Below are 25,943 nucleotides of genomic sequence, written 5' to 3' on the forward strand. Positions count from 1 at the left end.
TTTTCTTAGTACTTTAAAAAAGCTTCTAATTGATCTAATTAAACGACCCTTGTGTTACAGTAGTTGTTCTTAAATAATTGAGACAAAAAACTTTAGCGTAAAGAGCAAGGTGTTGAGAAGGGGCAACCTCCTTCATATACGTAATAATTTTTGTTCGTTTCAAGTTTTGATGTTGCTCATTACTTTCAGTTGAAAAAACCTGTTTTTTCTTAAATTTAATTTCTGATGTTTTTTTAATAATGCCAGGAAACCTGGCTCCACCTCCATAAACATTTATATATATATATATATATATATATATATATATATATATATATATATATATATATATATATATATATATATATATATATATATATATATATATATATATGATTCAAATTAAATATATAACCAGTAATATACGGATCATTATAGTTTCGTGCTTGCCTTGAACCCACAAATCACTTAATTAGGCACTGGGACATAATCAGGCGAATCTGGTTTTACTACGAATCCGTTTGAAATTCATAGCAAATGACTTAAATACTACTTTTAGTAACAACTCACCGCAACACCAAGCCACCTGAGGCCAACACAGCTGCCAAGTCAAGTGCCATGACAATATAGTTCCAACCTCAGCAATTTCAGTTAATTTTCCGAACAAATTGTTGAGTAAAGTAATCAACTTTTATTAGGAGACTTTATCTTCATATTTTTTCTACAACAGCAATGAAGGAGACAAGTTTTGAAAGTAAGAATTTAATGATTTAAAAATTCAGAGTTTGATAAATAGATCTGAAACCTTTCCTGGTTTCAGACAAATCCATAAAAAATAACTTTTACATCTTGTTCAACAAAACAGCTTGAAGCGTAACTGAACTTCTAACAACCCTGTTTCATACTCCCCTCATGGCCAAACTAAAACAGATTACAGGAAATAACTGATCATCCAAAAAAAAAAATTGTCTGAAAAAAGAGAGGAAAAACTATATGAACAGTCAAGTAGTATAAGAAAAAGGCCATTAAAAAATAATACAACTTTATATTTCTTTTTCATTTACTAATGTAATTAAAACAGTAATATCTGCATCAAACATATATCCGCTAATTTTTTTTTGCGTATCAGAACCATCTCAAAGTCCTTGATAATAAAATAAAGGGACTTATTTTAATAGAAAGTGTTTTCAAGGGTCTGTTCATTGAATTATTTTGGTCTTTCAGAATTGAAACAGTTAACTATTTCTAACAGATTTAATGGAGAATATATATCCAAGGAATTCCTAACGAAGTAGAAAAAAAACTGTTCACATTTTTGATAATCTTTAAAATACATTAACTTACTTTCTTGAAATTGGACTTACAGGCTTGAAGATCTATAATGCTGACTCCAATATTTTAAGTATTTCCTCTAGAAGCCAGAAGCGACAGCAACAACCAAGGAAACTTTTAGTGACTAATATTACGAAAAAAACAGCTTTTAGCACAATAATCACTCGCCTCAAGAAAATTGTTGGCTAGAAATAAATGACATCCAGGATATTTTTTCTCATAAGAACATACAAAGCGACAACAAAACTTTTAAGTGTAATGTCTATTCTTATCCAAAGATAATTTTGCACATTCGAAAATTTGAGTTCTCCCCTTTATTTGTATACATTCCATTTTTTTTTGTAGTTTCAGAGTGCTAATATACATCTTACAAGGAAAAGCACCCGAAAATAATTTTTAAACGGAAAAAGGCAGACAAGTACTTCTGACCCGCCTTTTTCAGAGCCTTTACCTTAATCTTGAAATTTGAATTTATTATTTGTGTAAATAATAAGTTTGCAGTGTAAATAATATTATTTGTGTAAATAACAAATTTATCTAAATAATAAGTTTGCTAATATATCTTCCAAAGAAAAAAACTTGCACAGACCAAAACCAAAACAATCAATCACCTATAAATAAACATCAGCGAAAAGAATAATCTAGTATACAAAATAATTCTGAAAATCCTCGGTTGGGACAAAATAATGAACAAAGGACAAGATAGTAAGAAAAAGAGCCAAAAACAAAGGCTTTTCTACAACAAGAAGCAGCCAAAAATTTAGACACTTTTGAATAAATAAGCATTGACAATATTTAAATTATGAATAACTCCACTTTGTTGCCAGAGAAATTGCAGGGATAAAGATTATATTTTTTCATTAGAACATTGAAAGCAACAATACGACTTTTGAGTATGAGTCTTTTCTTACATAAAGCCGATATTGACATTTCAAAATTTGAGCTCTTTGCTTTACCTGCATAATTATTTTTTTTTTTTGTGCTTATACATCTAACAATGAAAAACAGTCAAAATAACTTTTGAAGTGGGAAAAAAGATAAAAACATATTGCTCATCTCTTACTAGCAAGCTAGAATTTAGTCAAGAATATAATTTTCAACGCGACCTGGTAACAAGAAAAATTCAGCTAAGGGCAAAAGACCAAAAAAAGGACAAGAAACAGTGTTTTTTGTAACAACAAAAAGCAGCAAAAAATAGACTTAGGATAACCAACCATTAATAACATTTAAACTCCAAATATCCCCATGTTATTGCTAGAAAATTTAGCTCTTGAGATGGTAAAAAAGGCAAAAAAAATATTGGTCATCTCTTATTAGCAAGCTAGAATTTAGTCAAGAATATAATTTTCAAAACGATGTGGTAACAAGAAAAACTCAGCAAAGGGCAAAAGACCAAGAAAAAAAAGACAAGAAACTGTTTTTGTCACAATAAAAAGCAGCAAAAAAAAGGACTGTCAATAACATTTATGCTCCAAATATCTCCACTTTACTGCTAGAAAAATTGAAAAAAACTGCCTTATGCATGTTGCAATATTAATTTTTTTTATTAAACTTTTGTCTGTTCACACTTCTTTCTTGTTGTTTTTGCTCCATTAGAGATCTATTTGTGAACTTCACTAGGTAATGAAGTCTCATAACTACATAAGTCCTACAGAATTGTTGTCGAGCCTCTTCAGAACAAAATAAGATAGAACTATCACAGTAACTCACTATCTTTTCTCTTATATTTTTTTGATACCCAAAGGCTTTCATGCTGTTCAGAAAATGATCTTCACAGGATTTCATATAATTAAAACAAGCCTCAGTTGCAAACCATGGAAAGGACCAGCTGATGGATTGTCATATGCTCTATAATATGTAAAAAGATCATCTGGCCCTACAAAGTTGTCATGGCTCTTAAAATTGAATCTACACTGATCACACTTTTGTCTCTCCAAAAATGTTTTAACAGACCAGCCACATACATATTTAAGACCAAACATTTCTGCTTGTTTGTCAAAATCACTTGATATTGTAAAAACCCAAGGTTTAACTGTGGCATTACACTCATTTTGCTGCATTAATGATGAAAATTGTTCAATGAACTCGTCGTTTTGAAACACAGGGTTACCATAAGAGACTTCACTAACTGATTCATTTTCTTTGTTTCTACTTTTCAGTCCTTTTAAGGCATTCATAGTATTTAAAATTACCGCATCATCAAATTCACAGTTGGCGCCTGATTTTGATGGGATTGTTATAAAGCAGCAGAATGCCTGCTTATAGTTGTTTTCAAACTCACATGCGCTAGGATTGTCATTTAGACCACCTTTTCTTCTCAGAAGTCCAAAGAAGTTTTCCAAGCAATCTTGATTTAATCTTCTGGTGGCAAGCTTTTGAATTCCCAGGCTCCTCATTTCAGTAGACAGTCCCTTCAGTGACGATATATTCAGAAGCCACCCTTTTAAAAATTTCACCCTGTTTGTAATGTCTTGTTTTCTTGTACAATTATAGATCTTCAAAGTTGACAGTTCTGTTGACAGTTCAAAGACAAAGTTGACAGTTCTGACAGTTGAAACATTGTCTAAAAAATAAAACTTTTCTGACCTTTTCATTCCTCTTGAAAGATGCAAAGGTTGCCTAAAACGTTTTTTATCTAACAGAGAAGACGAATTGAATAAATAAAACAGTTTGTCTATGTTCTTTATGAATTTTATCGTTCTCTGCCATTCCTTGCCCAGAATATTAGTGGCATATAAACAATGCATAGCACTTGCAACAGAGTGACTTAGAACCTGGGCAGCAAGACTGACATTCATTTTTTTTATATTATTCAACAACAAATGTCCTCTATGGAGTCTAGGCATCATACGGATATTATTTTTGGAGGCATAATTGTAAGCCTGACACACATGACTCCAACTAGCTTCTGTTCCATCAAAGAACTTAAAATTGTATTTTGAAAGGTTGTTCCTGGTGCTTTTCAATAAGTGTGGGGTGTCAAACATAAAAAATGTCTTGAGATTATTATTAGCAGAGAAAAAAGGTTGTTCTTGGCTAACACCCAGGATTTTTGCCAATTTCACAAAATTTGATCCTTGGTCTGTGATCAATAATTGGACAGTTAATCCAATCGTATGGAGCTTACTTATTAGCTTATTCACAAATGCTTCGAGCTTATTTGCTTTGCATGAGTTGTAGCTCAGTATGTAAGCCACTGGAACTTTCCAATTGCCACATATTGAACAGATCATGGCAACAAGTGCTGTATTTGCTGGTATATTTTCTCCTTTTTCCTCTCCAAAGTCCTCATATCCTTGATCTTTATCCATATACGTATTGTAATTAAAGGCTTCTCTGATTGCCATTTCGTCTAAATACAATAAAACATTCTTCTCACTTTCAGGTAGGTCTTTAGTAACTGTTTCTAAAACACTAAGCACGTCATCACACATTTCTGCATTTATTTTCATTAACTGGCACCATTTTAGCAGCAGACTTCGACTTGGAAGAATTAAAAGCTTCCTGTAAAAACTGTACACTTTGGGGGATTTCAGGTACAAAGTTAAGGCTAGTGCTTTCTCCTTGTCTGTGTACCGATGTCCCTTCGTTTTTTTTTTAATATTTCGAATCTGCATTTGCATCAATAATAAATGAGAGCCAGAAAAATACCTAAAAAAGAAACTTTTATGAATATTCTTGCAATTTAAACCACTTTACTTATCTCAACTCTCATCAATTGGGGGGAGTCCCAGCTAATAAATAGAAGACTGCCAAACGACCTGGTCCCAATTAATTTAGAAAAAACATTGTAAGATAAAAGTAAAAAAACTCCATCAGGACCTGTCAACTACGAATTGGACAGACAAGTGGATCAAACGCTCGATTTTGGTACACTCTACCTTACAACATCAACACAGTAATATCAAAGACTATATTGTAAAGCTCCCTACAGACTAAGTTATATCTCCTCCCCAAAATCCCCAAATAACACATATATCTACAATAATAGTCTCTTCCCTGCTCTAAGGATCAGATATTAACAGATACATATGAACAAATTTCTGCATCAAATTTTACAAAAGATAAGAATAAATAAATCTAAGCAATAAGAAAAAAAACACAAAATAGAACATACTGTCATAAAAAATTTAACTAAAAGAACGAAACCAATTTTATTCAGAACTATATTAAAACAATAGAAATAAAAAATATAAAATAGAGAGAATGCTCGGCCCATATTTAGACATTTAATTTTTCAAGAGACAGGATTTTTTAAATGGAATATTAAAGATGAGAATACTCTGACAAAAGAGAAAAAAATTGCCATAACTATTTTCTAGCTAGTTCAAAAATTTATAAATAGCTTACTTTGACAACGATTCCATTAATACATATTTGGTTGTTCTAGAGCAAAGTTGATCCTTAGAAGGCTTTCCAGCATTTAGTTGATTGCATTTTTTTAATTTCTTCCTTAATCGTAAATCTGCCTCCTGATATTTCTTATTTTTCTTGTCATTTGCTGTTTTTTGGGTGACCACTGTTGCTTTTTTGTTCTTTTACTTTTAGAAGTTTTAAAATTGAATAAACAGTCAAAATCTTAAAGGGAAAAGTCACTCATATTGTCCACATCTATTTCTACTTCATTTAAGGTTGAATTTAGAGTGTTATCTACCATGTTTGTGTCTATGCATTCATCCTCTTTGGAACTATAAGCATGGTCAGAAATCTAAATAGATCTTTGAAACTGTGATTGTTTTGTATTTGTGGCAACATCCACAAACTCAATCCTTGTGTCTGATGTATCTTCACTATAGTCTTTTGATTTCAGACTATTACAATAGTCATGTTCAAAATTGGAGGCAGTATTACAGCTTTCACTGGTTGATGGCAAATTTGCATCATAATCGCATAATATTTGTTTTCTACACTTTGTTAATGGGGGGCACAGTTTATCTTTTGGGTTTGCTACTCCATGGTTTGGTTTTTTTCTTTCTTGAGATTGGACCACTTTCCACTGGGTGAAGAAACAGAATATCTCTTATCATTCCTTTGAGAATCAAGCATATTAGAAGAGCTAGTGTGCTTTGATACAACTTAATCTTGCTTATATGTTCTGGCTGAACTTTCTAAAACTGGTTTCAGGCAGTCAATGCACATCCTACATTTTTTTACGTACCGTGTCTTTGGTGACATGGCTAGTACTTCTTGATTTTGCGACAAATTTGCCCAGATATTAGACCTGAAAGGTAAAATTCCAATTTAGTAATATTTAACAACTATATAATATATAAAATGAAATTTATCTAATCATATACAGCACAATAGCACTGTCTAAGTAAAGAGCAAGAGGAATCTGAGCTAGTGTTGTAAAATCACTATAAAAAAAAAATTGATATAACATGGTTACATTTGTAAAATAAGATACTCACTAGGAAATACAAGGTAAAATTGGTGTTTTAAAGTTACCCTGTAGCTACAAGAACAGTGGAGCGTTTATTTTTAAGCATCACTTACAGATTTTAATGGATTTTCTTTAATGATTTTAATTTTCCTGGGCTTGTCCCTTCATATACAGTTTGATAAATATAATTAACTATCTAATTTATCCCTTTGGTAATCTTGAGCTTAGGATAATAACTCAGCAATTGGACAGTCTGATTTTGAACATCCATTTTGAAAAAAAAAATTACCATTGTTTAGGAGTAAAATAATGTTAGTCATTTTTCACTACATTTAACTCGAAGAAACATAACCCTAGCAGCCTTGCACATCTAAATAGCCACATTCCTTATATCATATACATGTTATTTTTCATTTAATTATAAAAGTACTGAATACAATTAAAAAAGAGGTTTGTAACACTTTTATGACTTTGATTAACTAAGCACTGGATCATAAGAGCAAAACATTCAGTCACTTTTCCTGACACACCAAATCAAATTTAAGGGATAGCAAATTGTCTTAAGAAGGCATGGATGAAATCAGCCCTACTCATCTTAGTTTCTGCTTGTTTTGAGTTTAATATGATTATTTATTTTAATTTCTATTTTGTTTTGGGTTTCATATATTTATTGATGGTGATTTGTGGTAGTTTTGAGCTTGAAAAATTATTTGACTTCATTTCTGCTCATTATTGGGTGAATGTAGCTCTTTACTTTTCTTTGAAAAACCTATTTTGTGAAAGTTTTTTAAATTTAAATTAATCAAACAGTTTTTGGTAATGAACTGTAAGTAAGGAGCAACCTGGCTCAATAGTAACTGAAACTCTAAAAAACAGAATTTTGATACCAATAGATACTTCAAAAGAATCATATTTTAATACTGATTTCAAAAATATAAGTTTTATCAAGTTTAGTCCTACCCATCAAAACTTATGCACTGAAGAAATTTGCCTGATTTTTGAAAAAAGGGGGAAATGCCCCCTAAAAGTTATAGAACATTGATGAAAATCATAAAATCAGATTCAGCATATCAGAGAACCTACTGTAGAGGTTTCCAGCTCCTATATATAAAAATGTGGAATTTTGTATTTTTGCCAGAAGAAAGATCATGGATATTTTTTTCCCAGGGGTGATCGTATTGACCCAGTGGTCCTAGAATATCGTGGGAGGGCTCATTCAAACAGATATTAAAAGTTCTAGTACTCTTTTAATCTGGCCCCAAAAAAAATGGAGGGCAACTAGGCCCCCTCCCACACTAATTTTTTCCGCAAAGTCACCCAATCAAAATTTTGAGATAGCCATTTTGTTCAGCATAGTCGAAAATATAATAACTATGTCTTTTAGGATGACAACCCCCCAAAGTACCTGGGGGGAGGGCTAAAAGTTATGAACTTTACCCAATGTTTAGATATAGTATTGGTTATTGGGAAGTATAGAGACGTTTTCAGGGGGGATTTTTTCTGGTAGTGGTGGGGGGGGGGGTGGGTGGGTCGGGGGTTATGTGGGAGGATATTTCCATGGAGGAAGTTTTCATGGGAGAAGGGGCATTGCTATGATGGGGGCACCTGATTACCCAGTATTATAAAAAAACGATCAAAAATTAAATAAAAAAAAGTTTTTCAACTGAAAGTATGGAGCAACATCAAAATTTAAAACGAACAGAAATTATTATGTATATGATTGGGTTCGCCCCCTCGTCAATACCTCGCTCTTTAAGCCAAAGATTGTTTAGTACTTTCATAAGAGCTATTTATTCTAACTAATGGCCTTTGTGATTAAGAGGTCATTTTTAAAGAATTAGAACACAATTCAAAACTTTAGCAAAGTTAATTTGTAAAATATGTATATTTATTACTAATAAAAACATTTGTAAATAAAATCAAAAAACTTTCGAGAAAGCCATTTAACCAAATGAAAGTAAAATTAATACGTAAATTTTGTTTTAATTATTCATGTACAGCAAGCCAAACTCAAAATCTACTTTAGTTCCTAAACGGTCAAAAATTAAAAAAAAACAAGTTTTTTTTAACTGAAAGTAAGAAGCAACATTAAAACTTAACACAAACAGAAATTATTCTGTATATAAATGGGACTGTCCTCTTCTCAATGCCTTACTCTTTATGCTAAAGTTAGACTCTTTCTCACAATTTTTTTTTTAAAGAATAAAAACCTCTGGAACAAAGAGCAAGGTGTTGAGGAGGGGACAGCCCTTTTCATATACGGAATAATTTCTGTTTATTTTAAGTTTTAATGTTGCTCCTTACTTTCAGTTAAAAAAACTTGTTTTTTTTTTAATGAAAACAAGGACTCAGTATAATACTATTATGGTTATAAACCTGTTGATAGGACAATTTTTTTTTTTTTAAAGACTTCTCATTGTATATCATAAAATTTGGAAGCATATCCATAACAAATTAATTCAGAGTGTTTACATTAATAATGTGACAGCCTTCCCCCCTAATCGGTCAGCAAAAAAAATCATCTAAATTTAGACTGCTTAAGTTGCATTTTAAACTTGGCAAATGTACAAGGAATTGAAAATTTGTTGATGGATCTCCCAGAGAACTCATTATATAACTTTTAGAAATTTGAATATCTTCCTCATCAGGATATCCCTGACAGGGAAAATGCCCGGTTAGAGCCTTGAAAAAGGTTTGGGATGATTAATCCTTACCTCTCCTATTTTACTGTAAATTGTGTTTTTTCTGTCTATCTTATATTGAGTGACAGATTCAGAGATAAGCACCAAAAGTAGTAACAAAGAAAGGTCAAAAATGAGAAAGAGAGGAGGATGAGAGACAGCTGATAGAAAGACAGATTCTTACCTTTGGACATCAGAACATTTAGTTCTTCCCATCTTCTGTGTATAATATCTCAAAACTAAAGACAAAAGCCAAAATTAATGATTTACCATAAAGCTTCTTTTTAACACATAACACACAGCACACTTCAAAAGATATGTTAAAACTAAATACATTTGTTTAAAATTCCCTCAACAAGCAGAGATTTTTTGGCCTAATAAACATTAGTATTTGTAAATTCTTTTTTAGAATCATTAAATTGGATGGTTATTTCAACAGATACATACACATCAGAACGAATGTGTTTATCTTGATTCCGACTGGATTCTATTGAATATTTTTTGCTTCATTTATGCTGGAAATAAAAATCAAGAGTATATTAGAATGGCCCTAGTTATTTTATTGTTTCTATAATACTTATTAGGTACATAAACCCTGTTATACAAATAAACTTTGATCACCTATATTTCTATATAGCTTGGTTTTTACCAACCAAGTAAACATCCATAAACTCAACATTTGGTTTGCAATAAGAAGACACGGAAGGCTTTGCCACTTTCATTGGAAATTTGTTTAACATTTGAGCAAGATTAAAGAAGAAAATTTACATCAAGAATTTTGAATGAACTCTCTCTGAAAATAATCTAGTGAATAATCTGGAAGTTCATTATTTTGTGAATGACCTGAAGTTATTTATTTTGTTGAATATAAATATGCTAGTTTCAATTTTATTATTTTAGTATTTCTACTGAAGACAGTCACTGTATATGTGATATAAATAACTGGACTTTTTTACCTGTTTTTTCACTGTCTAAATAAATGGATTTATCCCCATTTGAAAGTTTGTTTGTACCATTTCAAGTTTTTTAAATGCTGTTGACAAAAATAGCACTGAATTTTGTGATTCAAAACTTTGCCCTTGACAATTCAGGGTATATATTTGAACAGTAGGGGGGTGGAGGTGGGTAAATTTGCAGTTGGCAATATAATTTAGCTGGGATAAAGTAAAAACTTTGTTTGATGCCTTTTTTATGCTCTTTCATTTTTCTTATAAAATACCTTTGGGGCCCCTTTAAGGGCTCAAGATGCAGTAAATTTTTTGTTGTTCATATTATTGACTTATGAATAAAGTAAACATACCACTTGATGCCTTTTTTATACTCTTTCCAAATACAATAATCATTTTTGTTGAAAATGAGTTTTACCCCCACCCATATATATACTAATTCAGGGTATATATTTGCACATTAGGGGGGGGGTTAAACTTACCTCTCATTTACATAAAAAGTAAAATTTACACCCCCCCTAATCTGCAAATATATACCCCAAATTGGTATGTATAGGGGTGGGGGTAAAATTCATTTCCAACAAAAATGATTATTATAGGCTATTTGGAAAGAGCATAAAAAAAGGCATCAAGTGGTATGTTTACTTTATTTGTAAGTCAATAATATTAACAACAAAAAATTTACCCAAGATGCAATTAGCCCCAGAAGTATTTATTGAATTATGAAATAGCATAAAAAAGGCATCAAATGATGCTTTTACTTTCATCTTAGCTAAATTATGGGGCCTACAAGAAATTTACCAATGACTGTTGATGAGAAATAACCTCTAGTAGCCTAGTGAAATCAAACCTAGGCCTATGCAATAAGTTAACTTTGGTAGCCTATGTAGCATAGCCTAGGACTACACGTTTTGGGAGAAATAAACATTATTTTCTTGCTTTTCCTCTTTTGTTTTTGGTAAAGTTCTACAAAATCATATTATTGACTTATGCATAAAGTGAATATACCATTCAATGCCTTTTTTATGCTGATTACGAATATAATAAGTATTTCTGTTGGAAATGTCTTTCAGCCCCCCCCCCCTATATAGGCCAATTCAGGGGTAGGTTAGGTATAGCCTAGAGTGGGGGAGGGGGCAGTAATTAATTTCTAATATAGATGCTTACTATTTTCGTAATCAGCATAAAAAAAGGCATCGAATGGTGTATTCACTTTATTCCTAACTCAATAATATGATTTCGTAGAACTTTACCTTGTTTTTTTTTCTACTGTGAATATTGTAGGCTACAGTAACCTAGTTTTTCTGTTACAAAATGTAGTAGGCTAGTAGGCATAGGCTATAGTTTTTTTTTTATAGGCTAGGCTTACTGCATAACCCCATTTTGCTGAATGGGCTAAATATAGCTTATAGGCCAATATATAAGTTTGCTAGTTTTGAGGAATTGCCCTTATTCTTTGCTTTGTCTTAATCAACAGTTGTCTCATAATAGGCTAACCAATAAAGCCAAAAAAATGATGAGTAGCCTAGGACTAGGCTAAGTTATACCCTTAGTTATTGAAAGGGACTGAGAAAGATGTAATTATAGCAACCTATAGGCCAGTATAGGCCTACTAGCTTATAGTATGAAACAATAGAAGACAAAATTAAATATTGTGTTCTTCTTATTTGGCTATATGCTAGTGTTAACTTAACAAGAGACAATACAAAAGCTTATACAAATAATATACGAATAACAAAATACAAAAACTATACAAATAATAAATCACATTTAAAATAATTTATTTGAACTTCTTCAGTAATAATAAATATTTTAATAATCCTGATTTGACTAGACAATCTTTGTTAAATGTTTTTAGGAAGAAACTGAGGACAGACGAGCACAAGCACTAAAATTGTTGGTACCATAAAATTATGTAAGTTGGACGTCTGTATTACATACTTCTTGTCTGTGGTCCTGTCAATGTAAAACTTCCTACAAGAACAAGGGACTATGTAAACCACTGCACAGTATAGAGTCAGTTTTATCCTTTTCAGAATTGAAAAAAAGTGCAACCTTCAATTCACTTTTGAAAGAATCAGACAGATTATGTTGGTTTAAAATTTTTCCAAGTTTGTTGATCAGTTTTGGGATATATGGTAAAGGTTTTGTCTTTACAACAGAAAAGGGCATGGAATCACTGCCGGAATCACTAAAGAAAGGGGCGTGGGTTCATTATTTTCTGGTTTTAGATTTTTTAATCTTCTAGTTGTGATATTTTTAATAAGTTTTATAGTGTAACTATTACAAAATTAACCATTACAGAATAAAAAATCTTAAACGAAATTTTATTCAGAGGCTACATGAATGTGTGAACAGATTTTCAGAACTCGGTCGACTAAAGAGATTACCTCCCCTTTTTTCAGAAAAGAGTCTTGTTTGTCATACGTCATTTATAGCTAGTGTGGTCATAGAATGTATTTATGAAAAAAAAAACCTAACTAAAATTAAAACCAACAATAAGACAGTAGTAACGTCAAAACTTTGAGAGAGTTCAGCTTGACTGATAACAATGGTAATTCATCCAAATGAAATTATATTAGAAGCAAGTTCTTGAAATGGTTCTTGCTTTTTGGCAGCTTGCCAAACAACAGCTGAATTTGGGTAGCTGGCTAGTAACAAAGTCCAGATGGATGGGGAAGGGGTTTTCAATCGTAAGGATTAGAAAATTGTATGATAAATGGTCTTCTATGGGGCTGAAGCCCTCCTGACCTCCATATGTTTTTTTAAACTATGTCTTCATTTTGATTTCCAATTGGATGGCTGACTACGTCAGTAGATTTTCTTCTTCTTTTTTTGTAACAAAAATCCAAGATATTTTAAAATCTTGCAACGTCTTTTGTCTTTATAATGATTGCCGATTCAAACAAATTAAAAAAATCATCGTGACGAATGTTTTCTGGTTTCTACTTTCTAAAGCAAACGTTCTTGAAATGATTCTTACTTTTTTGCCAAAAACTGCTGAATTTTGGTAGCTGGCTAGTAACAAAGTCAAGATAGATGGGGAAGGGGTTTTCAATCGTAAGGATTAGAAAATTGTATGATTAATGGTCTTCTATGGGGCTGAAGCCCTCCTGACCTCCATATGTTTTTTTAAACCATATCTTCATTTTGTTTTCCAATTAGATGGCTGACTACATCAGTGGATTTTCTTCTTCTTTTTTGTAACAAAAATCCAAGATATTTTAAAATCTTGCAACGTTTTTTGTAGTTTTTAATGATTGTCGATTCAAACAAATTAAAAAAATTGTCGTGATCAATGTTTTCTGGTTTCTACTTTGTAAAGCAAACGTTTTGATGTAACAATTAGATTAGGCTATGTCTGTAAGCTCACACCATTGAAAGAATCGTGTGACGTTATACATAGAGTATCTGAAGCTATTCTCCGTCAATTAAGTTTTTGCTTATCTCGTTATACAGAAGGTTCGTTTAAAATTGGGATGAATTTTATTCATAATTCTGGTAAGTTTATTCTGTTTGTCTCAAGGCTGGGGACCGAGTTAAAGAGGGAAAGAGACTTTAAATTTTATGCTGGGGGGAAGGGGGCAAAAGAATATCTACTCTTCTATCCTTTGTAGTTGATGATCTGTTGTCTATGGATAAGGAAATGATTTTTCAGGCTTTAAAATTTTGTTGTTTTTTTTTTACTTTTTATACCTGTCGTCTGACAGTCTTTGCTGCCAGTGTTGATATAAACTTATAGGTATGTAAAAGTATGGTATGTATTTATTCCCTTGCTTAGAAATGGATATGTAAAAATTATTATTGTACGGAAGGAAGCCTCTACTTTTGATAAAGAATTTTCAAAAATGAAGTGTTACAGTTTCTTGAAATAAACCTAAGTAAAATTATTTAATTTTTGTCTGCAAATGACTAAGTACAAATATTTAATTTCAGATTCTCATCGTTTGCGTTTTGTATCAATGATGTTGTGTATCCCGTTGGAGTTCAAGTTAGTCGACCACCTTTTTTGTCGATTTTACCCTCTGTTCTTGAAAGTACACTTATTTCAGATTTATTTTGGATTCTCTTCACACCCTATACTAAGTATTCTTTCTGGTGAGTAAATATCTTTTTTATGCTTCCAGTATTTTATTTCAATGGTAATAATCATAGGTTAAAGTAAATAGACGTGTGTTCCTTAGGGGTAGGGGAAGGGGGATATTTTTAGGGAAGGATTACAGATGAATGACCCCCAACCCCCCCCCGCCCCCTATTTTTATTTTTCTTGATGGGGGAGAATGTTAGTCATACTGATATCAACTGTTTTAACTATTTTATTTAATTCACTTAAAGTTAAAAAAAAAAGACACATTAACTCCCAACGGAGAGCAGAGCTGTTAAGATTAGGTATATAAATAGTAGAAAATATCATAAATAAAACAGTATATCTTGTCGTAATTGTGATTGTAACGAAAATTAACTTGGTTAACCAAAAAAAGGGAATGTTGGGTAGGCTACCCAAGATATATACGATAAAATAAGCACAAAGGAGGCTCCCGCCCCTGTGTTTAGATGTATTATGGATGTACATTGGTCCATTTCTTTCAGTGGGGTTCTCTTGGGACCTTATGTCCGGATATTCCATTTAAGTAAGCCAAGCCTTAGCTCAGTGCACAGACGGTGCATCCAGACTGCTCGTTTTTGCACTGAGTCAGGGACCCAAGGGACGGGGTGCAAAGACAGAACAGTTGGCTGGGTACTAACTCGGTATCGGTAACGTGCAAAAGCTATCAGTCTGTGATGGGACGCGCAAAGAATTCTCTTTACCCTTCCAATTGCCCTACCCTCTCCCCTCTGACAACCAACTATTAAGCATAAAGGTAGGCATGCTCCATCTTGTTTGAACTAGAATTGTGCAAGAACCTCTAACATGTATCTTTGGAAGATGAAAAGAAGGCTCCTGGCCCCCTCCCCAGCAACTTTTTTTGGAAAGGGAGGTATGTGCTACCTTGTTCCCATTTACGTTTCGAAAGATGTATATAGTATTTAGGCATCAATCTTTATATTTTTGAGTGAAATAGAATCGAAAGAGAAAATAATTACAGGAAAAGTTTCCTTTCAGAGTATTCAGACTTTATTTTGAGTAAAGCGCATGTGCTCTCTAGCTTTTAGGGGGATGAATTGGCGGAAGGCCCACTCTTATTTTTGGGTAATTTCTGTTTGTTTTGAATTGAACTTGATTTTTCATATTAATCTGTGTTTGTTTTGGATCTTAATTATTCACTCAATAGTAATTTCTGTTCGTTATAAGTTTAGCTTATTAAATGACTTTATCTCAGTTTGTTTTCGGTTTTAATACTGTTCTATACATTTCTTTGGAAACTTGTTCGAACGTTTTTTTACATTCATATAATGATATAAACACAATAGAATACCTATTGCTAAATTTTTATGGAATCGTGACCCAAAATCAGAAACGCAGCTCATCTAAAGCCGGGTCCCTTTTTTTCCTGTTCTACATATGCAATAGTCCTGAATAGAAATATACGAAGAAGGAGGGGGGCTAGAGTCCAGTCCCCTCTCCGGAAAATAATTTTTTTTCATAAATTTCTGTGCACTTCTTATTCAAATTATCCAACGACTTTAGTTTTTTTTCTTTTTTATTATCATTACCTCTCCCATTTAAAAAAAAATCCTATGTACGTGCCCGATCTTAATCATGGTTGCAACAATACTTAGAGCCTATGACAAAAATCACATATTTGCTTGGGTGGTACTGAGGTAAAATTGATGTCTATTTTTTTCTCTTTTCTTCCTCTGGAAGAAAAGAATATGATTTATTCTTTAAATCATATTAAAAGAATAAATCAAAAGAAATAGAATATTATATTTTCATTTCTTCTGGAAGAAAGAAATGAAAATATGATGCTCCTTTTCATGTAATTGTGGCAAAGTAACACGGCATTGGCTTTCAGTTATGATGCTTTTAAAAGTAATAGCAATGATTGGGCGTCTGGAGATATAGAATAAAGTTGATTTCAAGCAGAAAAAGCGTATTTTGAGACTGTCTTTAAGGTAGGCAATTTCCTGGAAGTAAAAACTAAATTTGTGACATTTCATTTTAAATATTTCGAAGGATTGGGAGCTACATCGCTTAATTGAAATTAAAAAGAAAATAAATCCAATGTATTGCTTGTGCCACACATTTGCTGGCAAGGACGGCCGAACGTAGCTGCACCTTAAACAGAATGGCTCTCTTATCGTTCAATGATCATGTGGTATTTTGGCCCAATCTGGCCAACATTGTGCCAAATGGTGGAAAGCATTAGTTTATGGATCTACAATCTTTGTCACTTCCAACATTAAAATGAATTAAAAAAACATTTTGAGCAAGCTTTCTGCCTATTTAATACATCCATTGGTCTTGATTCCATCGTTCTTTCTCTGTTCGATGAAATCTTTTTAGTTTCAGAAGATAGTTCCACTGGCATTTTTAAGTACTCGCTTCTGAATCTTTTTTTTCTGGATGCCACTCCCTGAAAGTTAACTTCTTGATATTAATGTGTAAAATTGGTCTGCCAACAACATCGTATATTTGCTTACATAGCGTGGGTCAATCTCAATAGACTTAACCAAATTCAGTACACTTTCTTTAATGATTAAGCTGAGAATGTTCAGGTACTTTAAATATGGCGATTTTTTGTAGTCTAAAATGTTCCAACTGGAATCCCACATCCATTGTATTTACTCTCTGAAGGATTGAAGAAATGCTTTATTCCTCAGTTAACAATTATTGTTTCAAGAATTTTACCAGCAGTATCAGCAGGATGTTTCTATTTTCTGTTTAAAAGTCAGGACTAAGGCATCGAACTGTTCAAAAATTGCTTATGACCTTTTCTCTTAACAACAATGTGGTTTCAGCAAGTTCTGGAATATTAAAAATAAAAAATGTTTCTTATTCCTTGAATCAGCAAAAATAAATTCTCTTTCACTACTTAAAAAAAAAATAGGGACTGATGTGTGTAAGACACTAATGATGGGGAGATCCGTCCCATTACGAAAACTGGGGGAACCTCATTTTGACTAAGCTGTTTGAGTAACGATTTTCATTCCCATCATTGTGGGACAATTATCCCCTCCAAACCAGTGATATAGCTAAGAGACCTTTCTTCGTAATTAAAATTTAACTACACTAAAAAGTCCAGAAGTAGTTTCATTTTTGATGGCAACGGGGCTAACTACACGTCAGCATACCGCTTTTCTTAACACAGAGGTGCTATGGTCTTTGGGAAAATCATAAAGAGTTGAACGAACAATAATTTTTGGAACATTTGAACAGCTATAAATGTGACGAAAATTTTACCATATGGCCAACCAGTGATTTTTCATCTTTTGAAGAATTTTTTTTTTATTAAATTACAAATATAGGTGTTAATCCAACCCTAATTTTTCCTCTTTCAAATAATATTTTTCTCTTTTCTCTTATTTTTTTTTCTGGTCTTGCGTATTTTCATAGAAGGAGACATTTTTAAAGACGGCTGTTCCCTCTATAATGTTTGGCTTCAACAATCGTAACCGTATCTTAAACAAAAATATACGAAATTGTTTTACTCTTTTAACCAATCTCCTCTTTCTCACTCAGGTACCTACCGTTGGTTCGAAAACAGGAAGGAGAAGAGGTAGAACATTTTGGCAAACGTACGCAAGAATTAATTGCTTCAACCTTGGATTTAACTATTACCAATTTTCTTCTCAGTGATAAGGTAATATTAATTTTTTTTTTTTTTATTCCTGCTGTATCGGTTCTCTTTCTTCTTTTTTTCTTTTTTTTTCACGATCGATGAGCCAGAAATAACGACGATTGACGCTCAATATGGCCTAATTTATTCCTCTCTTTCTCTTCTTCTCTCACTCTCTATCTTTACTTTGTGTATTAATATTAATGAGTATTAATACTGTAAATTGTTGTTATTTGCCAATTAGCCGTAGGCTGTATCTTAAGGGTATGAAGAAAGGTTTACGGTATCAAGAAATGTCTTCTTGGACTTGTGACCGAAAAGCACGGTTATAAAGTTTTCGTTTTGTGAGATATTTCAAATTTTAGGTGGAGCTTATTAAAAGACAACGAATTGATCGAGAAACGGCAAGAAGAAGAAGAGAAGGAGCTGGTGGTCGCGGTTTTGACAGGCGAATTCTCTCTATGGCAGACCAAGTCAAGGAAATCCTCCCGCACGTTCCTCTAAATGTTATCATAGCAGATCTTAGTAAGTAGCCGAAGCTAAAATGATTTTAGTTTAATGAGGCAATATCTAAGTTACTTCTAAATCGCTCCTGAACAAGAATGCTAAAAGGCTTAGGAAGTTTGGAAGAAGTAACAAGCCATCGTTATATAAGAGATATGATTGACTATATTTAATGCTGCTTTTAATAAATGGCAGTACTTAAGTTTGTTCTGATGGATCTACTTTAAAGTAGTCTACTGCTGACTAAATTTCTATCGAGTTTTTTCTTCTGGAAGCATTCCTGAAAATTATCCTCTGTAAGACTACGAAGCGTCAAATCACTTCCCTTTTAGCGACAATTTTAATTTAAAAAACAGGCAGAAGTCGAGAGGGGTTCAAATCAGGGAAATAAAAGGAGTACGGAAGCACAGGAATGTTTAATTTGACAAATATTCTTTAATAGAAGGATACTTTTATAATGTTTCTAGCAAACTGATTGCCCCATAGGGGCAAATTCATGATGCAACGAAAAAAAACCGCTAACATTGCCTTTTCATTCGACTGAACTTGTCATGCTTTCATTTGTCGTGGTGAATCTGGTCTCTTCTGCTGAGAAGAGCGGGCCTTTGTTTCTAGGTCATTCCAAAAACTATGATTTGTCACTTGTATTCACTTTATTCATAAATTGTGGGTCATTGCGAGTCGATTAAAATGTTCTTGCAATGCTTCAAGTTGGCGTTGCTCTGCTCATCTGGCAACCGTTTTGCAATTAATTTCTTGGACCCTCCACGCGTGTGCAAATTATTGGATATTTAACCGAACCACATAGAAACACAAATTCAGGTCTCCAATCGTATCACTAGTTGTGAGTTTAGATCCAATCGCACTAAGGAGTTAGATCCAATGAGCTTATTACAATTGATTTTTTTTGTAATTTTTAGTGTTTAAACTCCAATTGCAATTTTTGAATTACGTTCACAAGCACTTCTTGAAATCCTTTGCAATGAACTATTTGCTTATTATGCTTCAGAGCCCAATGAGCTGCAATTCGTTCTTTTAAAGATAGAAAACTTTCTTAATATTTATCTATTAGTATAAGCTAATGTGGCGAATAAGGTGAATAAGCAAGCAATTCGAAATCTAATGTATGAATTTTTACCATCGCAGCGATTGACGATTTCTTCTTCAGATGAGGTTGCTATTTCTTTATTTATGGCTCAAACGTTTCTATAGATTTGCTTATTACTCCCCAATGATGTTTTTGAAATGATCCGTTTTGCCCAGTAAATACCCTTCACTTTGCCTCTTGGCGGGGGTTTTACCTGATGCAATCCACTGTTTCGACTGTAATTTGCTTTCAGAAGTGTATTATTGGATCTAAGTCTTGACCTTAGTTGTAAAACGTCTCAAAAATTCATCGGGTTTCCCATGGTAACGAGTACCAAATTATCACTTGAAACAATTTTCGTTTCAACATTTCTTGAGGTTCAGCAAGCGCGGCACCCATTTTACACGGACCTTGTTAAATTCCAATATACTTTTTAAATTATTATTCATACGTCCTTTCACGTTTTAAGCAAGCTGATTAAGTAGTATTAGACGGCGCTAATGCAGAATTGGCCTATTGACGCTATCCCGTGTCAAGCCTGAGCCTTATCAGCCAACCCTTGTATCTAGATTGTCTCACATACGTTTTTTTTTGGGGGGGGGGGAATTTTATCTGGATAAAATAGGTTATATCGGTACGTATGTCATAACATTAATTTTGGACTTGCATAAGTCTTTTCTTACTGTTCCGCCTTAGAAATTCTTTATTGATCCATTTCTTTTAACTTCTTTACCAATTCTTTTAACTTTTTGGGCTACGAAAGTGATGAAGAGAAGAAACGTTTTTTTTCTTTTTTAATTAAAGTGAAGGAGGGGTTGAAACTTAAAACAGGTTTATTATCATGTTTAACTTAAAACAGGTTCTTTACGAGATTTATTATTTCCCCCAAATCCCTGCTCTTTAATATAAAGTTTGGTCAGCCCTGTTTTGAAAGTATTTTATACCGCAAAAAATTCAGCAAGCTGGTAATCGTATGTATTTTAATTTCCGGCTGCCTTTCAAAACGTTTAGACAATAAATTTTACTGTTTAAAGAAAGTGTGACTAGATGCGCATGTCCATTCTCGAATCGTTGCGACAAATGATCGAAGCATTTAGTATTATGTATTTTTTGTACTTTGAAGCAACAATTAGAACTAGAATTTTTCGGTCATTCCACAGTTTTACTGGTACATGATGATATTTACTCTGATTTACTGAGAATTAGCATTAAATCCCCCCTTCTCATCTTATATTTATTTGAAAGGTAGGATTTTTGGGGCTAAATTTATACTTTTGGGGGTATCGTGCATCCCCTACCCAACCCACAAAAAGATACCCTGACCCTCCTTCCTAATAGCTCATGCGAACCTATGCACTACTTTACTGACCTCAGACTCAATATAGCTCCGTATTCCGAAAAATTCTTTCCCTTAACGAAAATAACCCTGACATTTGTGAAATAGTGCATTAAAATTATCATTCTAGTCTTTACAAATGTTCCATACTGAACCTTTGTTGTTTAAAAAAAAAAAAATACTGAGTGTCCTGCATTCGCCTTGGACAGAATGAATTGTAAGGGATTTGCATTCAATCTTTCACGCAACTAAATTGCGGACCCTACTCGAACTGAAGATGCTTCATCTACCAATACAAATTAGTTTATATTTTAAATTTATGAATTTTAACCATTTTAGTGTATGGAGGGGGGGGGGGCTCGGAGTTTAAACTTTTGTTCCCAAATGATGATAAATGACCATTTCTGATTTAGTCTTTTGACATTTCAGGACGGACGCGATCAGTTGATATTACTATAGCTAATATCCTAGTTGGCTCAGTCCCCTTCACGCCTGAGCCGGTTCCTGAACCAGTTTCTGTTCGACCATCGACGTCAGCTTCCTCGGGTTCTTCTCCGTTTTCGCAACTTTCTTTGAAGGTACGATCAATAGCTCGCTTATTTCCTAAATTATCTCACATACAAATCGTTTTGTTACATTCGGATTTTTTCTTCTTTTCTCATTAACATAAGATTAGAAAGATTATAAGACGTATTGAATAATTGAATTAGAACCACCTAAGTGTTTCTAGTTTCAAGATTAAGCTCAAATCCCTGCCGAAAGACCAACAATTTTTTGTTCTAAAAAGGTTCTTCACATAAAGAAAGAAAAACGAGCAAAAATGGGGTTTTTATAGGCCAAATGACGATACTGAAAAAACAAAGCGAATATTTCGAGAGGACAAACGCCTCTCTTCTTCAGCGCGAAACGAAACGATGTAACAATAAAAGCCAAAAATTAAAAGAATTAAAACCAACTACCTAACAACCATAAAAGCGAGTTATTAGATTTGCAAAAACATAGGAATGATTATACAAAAAAAAATTGAAAAAAAGGAGGTAAACTCTTTCTTCTTCATTTGGCAGCTGACCAGTGTTCAATGGTTCAATTTTAAGCCGGATTAACTTTGGAATATATTATAACATTGAGAGTGCAGATATATACGGACTTCAACGCTGATTTTAATGATTGCATATAAAATTTGATGGATTTTTTTTTTTACCTGGATAATACATTGAATTTGGCTATATTTTGGACCTTGACTATTTTTGAGCTGAGCTAAGTAAAAATAATAGTGTTTGCGCATTCAGCTATTCTTAGTTTTATCCAATGAAACATTCGATTGGGCATTGATGATGGTTATTTGTTAGTCATGCAGTGGAGTTTTTCCTGAAAATATTCTTAAAGATGCTAAAGTTGATTTATGGGCAGAAATATACCCTAGTAGCAAAACAGCACCAAGGAGACAAGGTGATCATGCCTCCACTCGGCATGTGAAAGACAGGATTGATATGCTTCGGAAGTGTGAAAATGAGGAGTTATCAGTGCCGACGTACGTAATTATTTCACCCACTGAAGTGCCTGTAATTGCTGCTGTTGCTTATCACAAACTTGCTTCTAAAATTTGTGCTCTGGATTGTACCCTTAACTTCATCGAAGAAAAGGTAATAGCTTATGATTTAAATTTTCCGTCACTTCCCATTCCACATGCTTGTTCCACGGCCACCATTACTTCCCATCACTTCCCATTCCACATGCTTGTTCCCATATTGAAAGCAGGACCAGCATAATCATTTCAAAAGTGCCTAATAAACTTGACGACCCTTTGAAACGGGCTCACGCTATTAACAAAATTCCTGGTCATGAAGCTATTCACAGCATAAAGCCTTCTGGCGATAAGCTGTTAGTTTAGATTTGTCAATCTGCAGCAAAGGATTTCAGCGATGTGGTTCCAACCGTATTGAATGGCGTTGCTACCGGGGGAGGGGGGTACCTGCTAATTATGATAGGATGATCTTTAAGGAATGTGAAGATGTTATCGACGCTGAACGTTTGGGGAAATCCCTGGCGGTGAAAATTACCTTTGCTGATGCTGAAGGCCTGAGTTATAGCCTACGACTTGGGCTCAAGGTGGGCTATGAATTTTTCCGGGTCTCTGAATTCCTGCGCCCGCCCCGTTGCTGCCATAATTGTCAATCTCCCAACCACATGAAAGCCAAATGTGATAAGTAAATAAAATTCAGCCGCTGTGCTGGTCCTCATGTATCATCCCTTGATTCTTGCTGTGATTTTGATCTAAAATGTGCTAATTGTGAGGGTAGTCACGCATCGTATAGTCTAAAATGTCTTGTTCTGCGTGATGTCCTGAGCAACCATGTGATTGGGAAATAACTATTGAATTGTCCATCTCAACCTGCTCGTTTAATATCTACTACTACTACTAACAACTCACCACAGCACCAAGCCGCCTGAGGCCAACACAGCTACGCAGCTCCTCCTTCATTCCAATCTATTCAAAGCTTCTCTTTTTACACCCTCCCAGGAAGTCCCCATATCCTTTAAATATTTCTTTATGGCATCCTCCCACCCCAGACGAGGACGACCTATTTTCCGCTTAGTCCTACACGGTTGACCGGAGAGGACAATCTTCAGAAGTCTGTCATCCTTCATCCGCACAACGTGCCCTAGCTATTTCAACCTTTCTTTCATTATAGCCTTAGAAAGTGGGATTGAACCACACTTTTCATACAGCCTACTGTTGAAATACGGTCAGTCAGCCGGCTAACCAGAACAATCCCGTAGGAACAAACCAGAAACACCCTGAGCCTTAGCTATTCTACTTTTTAACATCTTCACCTGCTCCCACCGTCTTTACTAATAGTACTACCAAGGTAAATGAAGCTGCCCATCTGATCAATCTTTTCGTTACCCAGCGTCACCTTTTCATCTTCACTTATTCCTAGCCTTAGTGACTTAGTCTTCTTAAAATTAATTTTCAAACCTATTCTAGCACCCTGAATTCGCTAAACCTCTAAAAGTTTATTCATTTTACTTACACTTTCATTTAGGATGCCTAAATCATCATCATAATCTATGTCCACGAGAGATTTTTCGTTTAATATCAATGGCACGAAAGATAAAAATAGCGCAATAAACAAAAAAATGAGTTATTTTGACATTTTGTTCTTGCAAGAACATTTACTTCCTGTTATCTCCGTTAACTCTCTACGGAGAAGCAGCCAGAATATTGTGTTTACTGACAATGCCTGTAAAACAAAAGGCCGACCCTCCGGGGGCATTGCTTGTGTCATCAAACGATTAGCTACACCTTTGCCACCTGCCTTATTTCATTGTGCTGATAATATTATGACAATACCACTTGGTCACCTTGTATTTATAAATGTTTATCTTCCCTGCAATCAGAAACGTATGGCTTCACTTACTAAGTTTTCTAAGGCCTGCTCATCCCGTAAGTCTCTGTTATGCAATATTGAAAACAATGGGTATCGGTGGCTAGTAATAGGTGACTTCAATTGTGATGTTCATAGCTCCTCAACTTGTGCCAACTTAGTTTTAGGTTCCTTGCCAATTGGTTACATTATAGCACATAAAGCTCTTAATTACAGTTATATTCGTTTTAATATAACTGTGACCAATATTGACCGCTGTATTTGCTCCGTCGTTGTTCCTTGTTCTGTCGTTCATGTTGACGAAGACGAACGTGGTTTTGACCACCTTCCCATGTCCTTTGCTGTGACATTAACCGCTGTTCAATCTAATTATCCTTGTACTACTTATAGAAAATGGTGTATGAAACGATAGTGGAGCAAATCCAATTGGCCTTTATATATTTTTACTCTAACAGCTCTGTTGTCCTGCAACAAGATCTCTTTTAATCTTCTGGGCACGAGTCTTCTTTCGCCCCAAGCCAGAAGCAGCTTAATGTTTATTACCTTCGCGTAGTTTAGTGCATGAAACAAGCTTTGTCCCCTTTGTCTTGGTTAAACTTATAACTTGAAGTCCGATTTGGAAAGAAGACCTCGGTCTTAAAGCCGCCAAAAATCGTACTAAGCTATGGCTTTGAATCTGAATTGCGTGTGGGTGGCCCTTGCGAGGCCAAGGGTTTGATATAAAAAGTAAGACAAAAGCGGAGTTTAAACCGTATCTTCGTTTGGTTCGTTATAATGATGCTGAGTTCCCTAAAAGTGCAGTACTATGGAAGGAAGTCATTAATGCGTCTGAGTTTGATTCATTAGAGACCAGTGATGTTATCCCAGATTCAGGGATCGGCCGTAGTCACTTTTTGTCACTTTTTTGGGGACCTGTCACGTTTTGTCACTATTTCTGTCATTTTGTCACTAAAGTCGCTTTTTTCGACATTTCGGACCTAATTTTTTTGCTGAAACAGTACTTTATAGTTGACTGTCGACTGTGGCATAATTCATAAAAAAGGTAAGTCTTTTTTTGATAGTTTGGACTATATTTCAACACGCACGATGTCTATGGCTGGGATGAACGTGGTTAATGTGTCTGTGCGTTAAAATCTAGGCTCTTGCAAATAAAATGATTGATTGAATTAATTCTATTATACCATAACTGCCTATGGTTATTTTCAGGCTGTTGGTTCACATAGCATTCCTTCTTGCGTGGTTGCTTAGCGAATGGACAGTTAGGCCGAGATTCCTTCTTTATGTTTTCAGTGTTAGCCAGTTTCTTTGATTTTAGACCGTTTCCTGCAAAAGGCATGTATGCCCACAGATCTGAGAACGTCAAAATGTAAGATTAAATTCGTGTTTTTATTGATTTTGTCAGTTTGTATTTGTATTAGCTTTATGTGTTTTCGAATGCCGTCCTAAACAGGTCTGACAGGTCTGACACACAGGTCTGACGTCCCACAGATCTGAGGACCTCAAAATGTAAGATTAAATTCGTGTTTTTATTGGTTTTGTCAGTTTGTATTTGTATTAGCTTTATGTGTTTTCGAATGCCGTCCT

The 25,943-nt window shown here is 33.9% G+C and overlaps 1 protein-coding gene across 1 annotated transcript in view; it reads left to right on the top strand.

The window, feature by feature from the left end:
- Nucleotides 1–25,943, top strand: part of LOC148956393 (lipid droplet-regulating VLDL assembly factor AUP1-like) — an 82,203-nt gene that overhangs the window by 45,276 nt on the left and 10,984 nt on the right. The window contains exons 5-8 of the mRNA XM_089107937.1: nt 14,259–14,420; nt 17,947–18,067; nt 18,409–18,568; nt 21,400–21,548. Coding sequence (XP_088964063.1) covers nt 14,259–14,420; nt 17,947–18,067; nt 18,409–18,568; nt 21,400–21,548 — 592 coding nt within the window. The remainder of the gene's footprint in view (nt 1–14,258; nt 14,421–17,946; nt 18,068–18,408; nt 18,569–21,399; nt 21,549–25,943) is intronic.

This window comes from Artemia sp. Qi Xiang Cuo, chromosome 1 (genome assembly GCF_049724085.1).
Source record: "Artemia sp. Qi Xiang Cuo chromosome 1, ASM4972408v1, whole genome shotgun sequence".
Classification (NCBI taxonomy): Eukaryota; Metazoa; Arthropoda; class Branchiopoda; order Anostraca; family Artemiidae; genus Artemia; species Artemia sp. Qi Xiang Cuo.